At 39.8% G+C, this 11,463-nt stretch overlaps 1 protein-coding gene across 1 annotated transcript; it reads left to right on the top strand.

Moving 5' to 3' along the window:
* Positions 1–4,007: 4,007 nt before the first annotated feature.
* On the top strand, positions 4,008–5,362 carry LOC146485818 (rhodopsin, GQ-coupled-like). The gene has a single exon (XM_085102964.1). It carries the CDS (start codon positions 4,181–4,183, stop codon positions 5,096–5,098), a length of 918 nt encoding a protein of 305 aa, XP_084959090.1. The 5' UTR covers positions 4,008–4,180; the 3' UTR covers positions 5,099–5,362.
* Positions 5,363–11,463: the final 6,101 nt, after the last annotated feature.

The following is an 11,463-nucleotide window of genomic DNA, read 5'->3' as shown; positions in this document are numbered from 1 at the left end:
GACGTTTATTTTGTCGTTTGGCAACCAAAACCACCTGAGGAACGTACACTTCCACCTTTGCGTTGCTTCGCGTATCCAAAGGAATCAGAGTATCTAATTCCTATTGGCGTCATCATGGTACATTTCTCAACATACGCACGGCCGTGCGTCCATTCGATGACGTGTGCAAATCAGACAAACTCGGGTTTCCTTCCCTTAGTTTTCACAAAGTTTCCCCAGAAATGGAAGAAAATAGTGAACAACTACCCGACTTTTCTCTTGGAATTGAGTCTTCCCCAACCGTGTACCGTGCACAACGTTAACATCGGGTCTGTGGGCTTGGAAACTTAAGTTGTCTACATTTTTATTGACTTTAACGTAATCAAAGAAACAAATTTTCATTGATAACATTGTGGTATGTTGTAACCAGCCAATACGGAAACTTTGTCTTTCCATTCTGCGCATTGAGAAAATTGTTTAATCAATCATAAATAAAACTAGTTTTCGGAAAGAATTGGTTCATGCTTAGCGTGCGTATATTGAGTTATGGATGCACGCGGGAAGTTTGGAGAGCACGAAAGAAGCGTAAGAGTTGCTCGAGGCTCACAGGAGCCTTTGATTTTTCTTACTGAGAAATGATAAGCATGCATTTTTTTAACTGTCGTAAAATGCGAACTACAGCCTCGTTGACATATGTTTCAAATGACAGTGCTCAATGATTTCTTCATTCTTGATCCCAACACTTTTGGGCATGACTGCGAAAGTCCCAACCAGCCATCAGTCAAAAGGGTACGATGGAACAAAAAGTTGAGTCAATAAATGGCGGCAGGCCCGGCTGCTGAGCCCGGGCATGCTGAAAATATGAAAACTAGTATATAGTTTGAAACTTTGCCACATTTCGACTCTGACTATGTCTATGATTGTCATAGGGTGTTAACGTTTATAGCGGCTTTCAATGGAGAGTCGAGAGTAATTTGCGTTTTCTTTGGTTTTCTGCTATATTTAGCCGGCGATTTTCGCCGATAGGCGTATAAATTTGTCAAGTGAGTCGCTGGCAAAACTCGCGCCACTTTCTCAGAATAAAAACTGTGACCAATCGTGACTTGCTCGCACGTGTTTTTCCGCGCTTAGCGACGGTTACCTGTATTTGCTTTGAATTCCAATTGGCTCATTGCGCTGTTTGCGTCTGCTGAATGTGATTGGCCAAAGTAACTTTCCGAGTATAACACTTGTCGAAATATTATAGTTCTCAGGTTCAATAGATTTAACGTTAGACCATAACTCGTGAATTGCTCAGTGATGCGCAATGAACGAGTTATCGTAATGAACGAAAATGTCACTTGGAACGATGGAACGACCAAGCGAGCGTGCACTGGTCGATCGATCCGGATGGGCTTGTAAACTTTCAGCAATTATCACGGCTCGTTAAGTTTCTTTCCTCCTTGAAATTAAAATACGCGTTTAGTTTCTTTCCTCCTTGAGATTAAAATACACGTTTCTGGAGTTCGAAATTAAAATAAATAGCCTGAAGAACACTCGACCGCCGAAAAAAGAGGATACTGGGGATTTTGATAATCCCAATTGGATGAGCTTCACAAGCTCTCGAAGCGGACTTCACATGGCGATCACAAGTCCCTCTCAGATAATCCACTTTCGAAGGACAGTTGTTGTTTACGAGGATCTCATTTGCTAGCCTGGGACCAATATTAGAAAATTGATCATTAAAAGCTTCGGACAATTCAAGCGGATCATGATTGGAATTACCGTCATAAAGTATAACTTCGTTTACAAAGGTACTCTTCGATTTTTCTGGATGTAAGTTCATTTATGATTCGCCAAGTGTTACGCAAGTCTCCTCGATTCTATTTCAACCCATTGTCAAAGTAAACTTTTTTAGCAAGCTTAACTTCATTATTTGTGGAGTTACGAATTTTCTTGAATTTACGCCAAAAGTCATCATTTCCTAAATGAATCGCTTTTAGCTTGAAAATGTCTCTTTCGTATAAGCGTTTTTTCAACTGAGGGGTTATTATGATGGTGCCATTGTTCGCGCGAACACGTTTAGTACGTAAAAGGGCATGCTTATCGACACATTCTAAAAATAAGTTCTTCCAAACATCACACATAGCATTTGGACAATCATAATCGTGTAAATTTTGCCAGCTTTGGTGTCAAATGTCATACCGAAAACTAGCCGAGCAGAAATTTTTGAATTTTCTATAAGTAATTGTCTTATGGCCCCCTGAGGGCAAGTCCAGAAAATTTTTACGAAAAATATAAACAAGACTGTGATCGCTTATACCAATTTGAGAGACACCAGAGCAAACAACCTTCTCAGGACAAATAGTGAAAATAAGATCAATTAAAGTAGAGCAAAATTCAGTACAATGAGTGGGATCATTGATGGGCTGCTGCAGGCCATAAACATTAGTAATGTAACGGAGCAAGTTAGCATTATGATCTAAATGAGACGTAGCTAAGTTACAATTCATATCACCCATTAGGTAAAATTCAGCATTTTCTGTATCGAGTTTGCCGACGAGTGATTCAAAGTAAGAGAAATTTTCAGTTGAGGAATTGGGTGGCCTATACCATGTTGCCACTAGAAAAGGCCTAGACCTGGGTTTCCGAATTTCAAGACTCGCATAAGTTTTCTAGTTCAGGAATGTTTAGATCAGAGCGTAGCGTGTAATTAATGTTGGTTCGAACATAAAAACAAACACCACCACCTAATCTACCGTTATCTCCCTATCCCGAAGAATGATTTCATAGCAAGGGATATAAACGTCGCTGTCTTTTACCGAGTCATCCAGCCTAGACCCAGCCGCCTCCGCACTGGCCGTGTGGCGCGGGGACAAATAGAGAGATTTTAATAGCTTCGCGTTTACGGCTAACGCCAAACGGGAAACGTCAAGTCGCTGTTTGTTTTAAAATGCATAACTTGTGTTTCTCGTACTCACTTCTCTCTTTTTCGTGTTTGCTCGATAGCTCTCGCCGACTGGGTGGAGATAAGCTTAAACCAAAAAAGCTTCAGTGTTTTAAATTTCATCAAAGAGAAAATTTCAGCCTGGCTTTCGCCGTTTGCCGTTTGCCGTTTGCCGTTTGCCGTAAACGCGATGCTAAATCTCTATATTAGCCACAACCGCTGCTCCGGTATACTCTAGGTATGAAATTCAAAGAAGCAAATAACTTTAGGCATTATCCGAAATATCATTCATTCGCCTCTAGATAAACCGGTTGGCATAGACGTTTTGCCAGCAAACAATGGCAATGTCATACTTCTAACTTACACGCGCGGCAGCCGTTTACTTTTGATTGCAACTCTCGTCCTACCAGCCACCCCACAGTAACTAATCGCAAAAAATACTTATACCAGTACCACCTCCGCGGGAAGAATTTGTCTTCCCTTCAGTCTTGCCGATCGTTTAAATTTCCCGCTTGTATGGTAATCGGAAATTTCAAAAAATCCCACGAGTATTTAGAAGCTGTTGCCGCCATTGTTTCAAAAGGCCTTATTTATATGGTCAATTTTAGGTCGTATAACAAAGCATATTGTTATCAAAGTTGATCCGCTCTTCTTGATGCGTTTCATTCTCCTGTTCAATTTACGATTTCTCTTAAAGAGCGCTTTGATTTCGAAGAGGTATCTGATAAATGGCCCTGCTAAGAAAGTCCTGATATGTAAATCATATCAGCTCAGCATGATGAACTATCATCGATATTTAATATCACAATAAGAGTTATTTTTCGTTCCTAAACCCAAAACTAGCTGTCCAAATTTGCGAGAAAATCAAGTATTTGAAAAAAAAAGATTCATTTCCTCTTTGAACTGAGAATTCAATAGAAACAGTTAATATGTCAGGATGGCTAATTTTGCGGGGAAGGAAAAAAAAACGATTTATAGGAAAGGAAATCGAACGAAAAATTGAAGTTTTTTTGATGAAGCGTTTGTTTCGCATCAGTGCAGAAAACATAAATTAACTAACAGAGTGGATATGGATAATTTATTTTGTTTAGGCTGAGCAAGTTTTAATTATTGCTAAGACTGTTGTTTGCTGCGTCTAACGATGTCACGGAAAGTGATTAGTTAAGCGTTCCAGTATGTTCCTCGTTGAAAGAACGTGTAAAGTTCATCACTGATGGTGGGGACGCTTTGCGACCAGTTTGTTCGTTAGGAAAGTTTTGCAACAACAAACTCAAAATGGCAGCTCAACAAGTTGTTCAACTTTGGTTCAGCACGTGTGTGATTCTCTTTGGCGTGTGTGGGAACGTTCTTGTACTGTTCGCCGCTTACAGGGAGAAGTTTCTAAGAGCTGTACCTTACATGTTTGTTCTAAATTTGTGCGTCTGTCATCTTACGGTGTTGCTTGTACCCTATTTGATTTTTGTGATCGCGGCTGGCGGCGAAAATTGGAACTTCAGTCTGGCGGTTTGCAAATGTCAGGCGTATTTAGCTTACACACTTAGCATGGAAATCATGGCCACTATGGTGCTAATAAGCATCAACCGCTACGTTAGGATTGCGAAAGCCGTCAAGTACCCATTCATTTTCACTCAAAGGAGCACTGCGTTTATGATAACAGTAACTTGGATTTTATCTGTGTTGAGCAACATATTCCCATTGGTTGGATACGGAAAGTACGGACTCAACAACGCGGACGATTACATGTGTGCGTTGCGAGTCTCCGAAAGTGTTGTTCAAATCACATTTGGAGGTGCATGTGTGATCATTGCTGCAGCGATCATAATAATCTGCTATGTTCGGGTTTTCTGCACCATACGAGCCCACAACCGACGAATGCGATCGACCGAGCGGCGAACGTCGACTCTCCGGGCTAGTTTCAACGTCGCCCCTCGGGAATCGAGAGGCGAAGACATTCAGATTGCTATAACGTTGTTCCTTATGGTTATCATTTTCGGGATTTGCTGGAGTCCTACTGTAGTTTCTGTTATCATCAACACCATAACTGGCCAACCGACTTCGCACGTCGTCGGCCTTATACGAGTGAACGCGCTTATTCTAGAGACAGTGATAGACCCAATTGTTTATGCCATAAGAAATAGAAAATTTAGGCAAGTGTTAAAGAAGACTTGTAAAAAGCCTTCAAGACGGTCTTAACATCCATCAGCGACGACCGCACGAGCAATCGTTTCTTGGTTTACAAACCTAAAAACTTCAAAGTTTTGTTGGCATGTTCAACCAGCCGTACCATGAAATTAGTTGGGCAAGCAAAGTGCTTTTTGTAAGTTTCATTTTACCAGCTATCGCAACATTATGGTAAACTACACTGAAAAACTCGTAAACAAATTCGGGTGAACCGAAAACACCATACAATCTGCAAATATCTAAAAAGAAAAAAAAACAAACCATAACCTAAAGATAATTACGTACTGTATCACAGTAAATGCTTTAAAACTATCTGCTCGTTGCTTTTTTAATTATTCTAAAGCACTTTATCATTCTCTTCCTGAACAAGTCTCCTTCTTAGCTTGTAACATGTAGAGTGAATTTGCAGTTGTGCTGTATTTTGCGTCTGTATTGGAATTTTGGATTTTGCATCTAATTTGTAAGGGTCTGACCGTCCGTATTTATGTTTAACCACTCCAGTTCGCGCATCGATTAATTAGTTGTAGCAGCCATGTTGCGTGATAATTTTGGGTGAAGAACCGTCATGAAAACGAAAACACTAGTTGATGTTGGTGTTATTGAAGGCCTTCGTTTTCCGACGTCCTCCTTGCGTAGATTCCAGTTTTGAATTTAAAATGCAAGCTTAAATGTGTGGAAGAGAATATAAGGAGATAAAAGTCTTGAAAGGTTATAGAAGCATCTAGTGTCTAAATCATGTTTTACCAAAATTATAAGCGTAAACTGCGGAACATTAACAGGCGTTATTTTTTTTGCGCTTTGAAGGCGAGTGGAGGCAAGCGCGAGGCGAACGTGGAGCTTGCCTCCGCTCGCCTGAAAAACGCAAAATAATAATAATAATAATAATAATAATAATAATAATAATAATAATAATAATAATAATAATAATAATAATAATAATAATTACAATAACGCCTGTTCTGAAGGCTACAAAATCATAGAAAGGAAATGCTGTAGGCCGGAAAGTAACCGAATGAAACCTCAAAACTGACCCAACAAGCTTTGACTTTCCTACGCTACTGAAACCAAAATGTCACATTAAAACAAGATGGCACTACATTCTCAATTATTTTATCGGCCAAACTTTTTTCATGATTTTTCCTCCTTGGGTTGATTTTGGAACAGTTGTTCACAGATTTTTGTTGAAAAGTATCTCAAAGTTTTCCTTTTCAGTAACGAACTTGAACCAATTCCAAAGAGATCCCGTTTAAAAACAACTAGCTATAGAGGCAAAATTGATAATAGGATTGAAACAAAAATCCTTCAAACCGCAAGCCACAGTAACATGTGAGTTCTTTTCGTCTTCGGCGCAAGCACGTGGTAAAAATTACACTTACAATTATTCAAACAGGCTGCGCATGGTGTTGTTGGACTGAAACACTGTTTCTTCTATACAGGTTAAGAACCCTACGTCTTTTCGCTGGCTGTCTTTCAATTCCTTCCTTCCTGTGCATTTCGTTTCGGCCTGATCTCAAAAAAAAATATACATCGCAATGCATTATGGGATAGCTTTGACAATTTTCCGCGGGGAACGCCATACCTCAAATTCATTCAAAAACATTATAAGTCTAAAATCACCTCTTCATTTCCAAACTTCGACCACCGCACGCTTTGGCAAATGAGGCACAACTCACCATTTTGAGATTGATACCGTCCGCTTTTAGAGAAGACTGAGGTAATAATATTCCGTCTGGCTCGGCTTGCCTCCGACTTTATACTGTCACCTCGAGCGCTGAAAAAGCACTATTTATCAGTCGAAAAACAAAACATGCGTCGCTTCTACGAAGGATGCTAGTGATTTGTGGATTTCCAGGCTTAATGATGCCCTTCCATCACCAGACGGCCAAAAATATTTGAAGCAAAAAAGAAAACCGACAAGTAAAGCTTCGAATAAGCTCGCTTGACTTGCTCGCTTCTCCGAAATGTCGGTTTTGTCTTCGTCACTTGGTCATGTGGTTGAACGAATTCGTTTCAGGGCTAACACAGTCACCAGCGAAAGCCAACAAGGTTTTCCGTCTAAAGTCAATGCGATCATCCTGTTACTAAACTGTAGTTACTGTCTTTCACATGGCACATTTAAAACAAAATAATGGTGACATGTCGTCGCCGAAACGTCATGTTTTAATCTCGCTACTTTTCTATTCTGAAATAATACAACAGCTGACAAAAGAAACCTCTGGACACTGAGCGTTGGCTCAGATCTCTTATGCCAGCCGGAGATGAATCTTGCTGCTTAATCCGATAACTTGTCTCACGACAAGACAGTGAGGGAGGGAAAAAGTCGGCCCCTAGACCATATGAGACAGATCCCTTTCGTATCTGCTGACTTAAACTGAGATTCATCCACATATAAATATGAACAGGTGTCTTCCGTGTGGTACGTCTTGAGGTTTGAGCATGCGTACGTGCTAAAACACATATAACGAAGTTTTGGAGGTACCGCTAATAGACAATTTTTATTGCCATTTTCCCGAAAACGATAGCTCCTTCGATGGATTGTTGATAATAATGCCTCAGTATACGATGGTTAAAAATCGTTCTTTGCCATCCGACCATTCTAAAAATGTGAGTCCGAAAAACTGCAACTCACAAATCTAAGATTTAGATTACAAGATTAATAGAGAAATATCTCGTTGTTTATTTAAACAAAATGATCAGGCAATGATCAAAAATAGAAAAGGCTAGGGGGAAAAAACACACTTGTGATTTTGCCACTGTTCAACATCTGACACCTAATTAAAATGAGACGCAAATGCTAAATTCAAACTCGTATGGATAACGAATAGTAAATGTTTCGCTTAGCAGTGTTTCTGTTTTCTGTTTGTATCCAGAAATATTGTCATGATATTAAGACATGTTCCTGAAATGCCAGTAAATAGTATCCTTTTCTGTTGTACATGGACGGTGTTAGTCCATAAAGTCACTTAACGACAGTGGAATCTTTTCATTATTTTAATTTTGTTTTATTAAAAAACGCGCTCAATGTATGTAATTGTTCATTCTACCCAAGCCTTGGCATCCGTACAGATCGATGTTGTAGTTCATTTTTCATCTCAGTTAAGGTGATCTTCCCATGTTTGGGTATAGGGGTGCGGCTGGGGGTTTGAAACCCTGACTCTGTTTAGGACGTAAATAACCTTAAATACCTACCCTGTGTAGGACAATGTCCTCAATTTTAAGACCCTATTTAGGACAAAGGACAACATCTAGCTCTTGTGTTACACAAGTGTTTATTGGTAATAGTAATAACATTTAAAGGCCCACTGTCACTTACCGGACGTGATGTTCCACGCATTGAAACGCGAATACCAATCACAACAGATAAGATAATACACTTCCTAGAAGTGATGGCGAAAAATCCCAAAATTTCACATTAACAGCGGTGAACCTTAAGTGGAAACTCAATTGACGTGAAGCATTGTTCACTAAAATAAATGCAGACTAACGTCTCTGATTTCGGATTGCCAAATACTCGACGACAGTCTTGCAACCATACCCTGTCTAGGACGGGTCCGGGACAGACTCGCTTGAAATTATATACCCTGTTCAGGACAGAGGGGCCAAAAACCATACCCTATCCAGCCGCACGTCCCCGTATAGCCCATATAGGGGAGTACCCGCCCGGTGGTCTTCCACTCAAAGAGTTAATTTCTTTAGAAAAGAATCTTTGTGTGTCACCTTCGGAGTCTGAACCCATCCACCCTGCTAGCAGAGCCTTTTTTGGAGGAGTCAAGAGAGATCTAGAGGCTCTACTCGCAGGGTGGCAAATAATGTCGACTATCCAAGTCCTAAAACCAACGCTACCGTGACTGCTCAATTAGTAAACAAAACGTCTTGAATCAATCAGAACACGATTAACCTCGGGGAGTCATGCGCTCCTTAACAAGCGCGCGAAAACGGGAGGCTGGTACCAAGCGGCATGCTGGCTTACATTGCACAGAGCACGTTCAACGAGTGTTTTCTTACTTGTTCTTTCATTGAATTTTCCAAGCTATGAAATAGGTTATAGCTCACCTAAATGCAAAATCAAAATTCTCGCCCAACGCTCTTGTAACGCTTGGAAGTATGTGGCGCGTGTCCTGGATTAAGATTATTGTCCACCCGTACAAGGCTTCCATAGCACATGTGGTCTTTGTTGCAAAGAAAATTCGTCTACAATGAAAAAGCGATATATGTGGGGAAGGTTCAAAAAGTTAGGACGCCGAGGGAATACAAGACGGCAATAAAGCAATACAAGATGGTATCATACAGTAAACACCATTCTCTAATTGTTCTTTTACTGAAGACAGTAAAGCACATCCTCCCGAAACCCGGGGGCAGAGGGTTGGGGCGGAACTTAAGGAGGCTCGAGGCAGTTTTTTTGGACTTAGGGTGGACGTTTTGAAATTACAATCTCGCATACAAGATAAACTTCGATCTCCTTCATACTACATCATCATTTCAACATATGATCAAAGTTAATTTTCTCATCGGTTTCCAAGCAACAGCTATTACTATAGCAACGGAAGCGCATAGCCTCTCATTTTAAACATTCTCGATTACCTCGAAATCTAGTCAGACCCTTTATGACGAAACTTTAGCGATTTAAACTACTCAATCTAGACAACTTGTAGGCGAAATTAGAAAAAAATCTGTAAGAGCGTTTCTAAGTAAATAATGAATCAATTTTTACGGGGTTATTTTGTTTATTCCAGCATTTTTCACCAATATCTCTGGCAAAAAAAAACTTGACACTTTGTCTTTTCTGTCAAAGGGTCTCTCCTGATAGCAAAACATTCTAAACGTATGTTGAGCTCCATGGGTGTCTCCGATTTTAAGATATTTATGTTTAAAAACAGTGAAAATAAAGCGCAGATGAATGAAAAAGTTCCTACTGTGCATAAATCGAGATATCTTTAAAATACCCCCACAGATTTTTCTGTTAAATTACAAGCGGTTAAAGTAATAATTCTTTTCGATATCTACGCAAGTTTTAGGCTCAGGGACCGAAATTGGTGTTAGATAATAAGGCTGAATCTTGGTCAAGTTTCAGTCGTAATTCGCTTTCTCCGAACAAGAATTTTATTTTGTTTGTCCCGGTCTATTTCACTGCTATTCACGTGCTTTGAATATTTATCATCACGTAAAGTCGTGCAAAATGTAAAATTTACAATGGAAGACTTGAGAAGCAGGAGCATAAAATTATGTAAATGTTACCTTTTGCACGACCTCTCGTTATCATAAATATTCACAGCACGTGAATAGCAGTGGACAGACCGGGCAAACAAAATAAAATTATTGTTCGGAGAAAGCGAATAATGACTGAAACTTGACCAAGATTCAACCGTCCTATCCAACACCGGTTTCGGTTCTTGAGCCTAAAACTTGCGTGAATATCGAAAAGAATTCTTACTCTAACCGCTTGTAATTTAACAGAAAAATTTGCCGGGGTATTTTAAAGATATCTCGATTAATGCAAAGTCGGAACTTTTTCATTCATCTGCGCTTTATTTTCACTGTTTTTAAACATAAATTTCTTAAAATCGGGGACACCCATGAAGCTCAACATACGTTTAGAATGTTTTGTTATCAGGAAAGACCATTTGACAGAAAAGACAAAGTGTCAAGTTTTTTTTGCAAGAGATATTGGTGAAAAATGCTGGAATAAACAAAATGACCCCGTAAAAATTGACTCATTATTTACTTAGAAACGCTCTTACAGATTTTTTTCTAATTTCGCCTACAAGTTGTCTAGATTGAGTAGTTTAAATCCGTAAAGTTTCGTCATAAAGTGTCTGACTAGATTTCGAGATAATCGACAATGTCTAAAATGAAAGGCTATGCGCTTCCGTTGCTATAGTAATAGCTGTTGCTTGGAAACCTATGAGAAAATTAACTTTGATCATATGTTGAAATGATGATGTAGTATGAAGGAGATCGAAGTTTATCTTGTATGCGAGATTGTAATTTCAAAACGTCCACCCTAAGTCCAAAAAAACTGCCTCGAGCCTCCTTAAGGAACATTTCACAGGTGAAATTACTCTGGCTGCCAGAGGTTTTGTTCAATTATATTCGTAAGTTGCTTGCCGTTCGCGGCAAGGCCGGGAAGAGCGCCACAAGGACAAGGAGAAAATAGATTGCCTCTTCCATCGTGCTTTCGCTGTTCGCGTTGAAACAAACCTCTGACACGCAGAGTAGGGCGAAATCGGGACAAACAAAAGTTTACAACAAAGGCAGGGTAAGCGCCAGTCTTGTAATCTTTCTCTCGCCCTGATTTCGCCTGTGAAGACAAGCGAAAGTAAAAAAAAAAAATAAAGGTTCGCACTGATCGAGCTTCCGCGAAGATGATTCCATACGGC

The sequence above is a fragment of the Pavona decussata genome, unplaced genomic scaffold (assembly GCF_977016875.1).
Source record: "Pavona decussata unplaced genomic scaffold, jaPavDecu1.1 SCAFFOLD_25, whole genome shotgun sequence".
NCBI lineage: Eukaryota > Metazoa > Cnidaria > Anthozoa > Scleractinia > Agariciidae > Pavona > Pavona decussata.
Note: the sequence above shows the minus strand (reverse complement) of the source record. Positions and strands in the feature narration are given on the sequence as shown.

Coding starts and splice junctions, on each gene's coding strand:
- LOC146485818 (XM_085102964.1), top strand. CDS start 4,181: ATGGCAGCTCAACAAGTTGTTCAACTTTGGTTCAGCACGTGTGTGATT.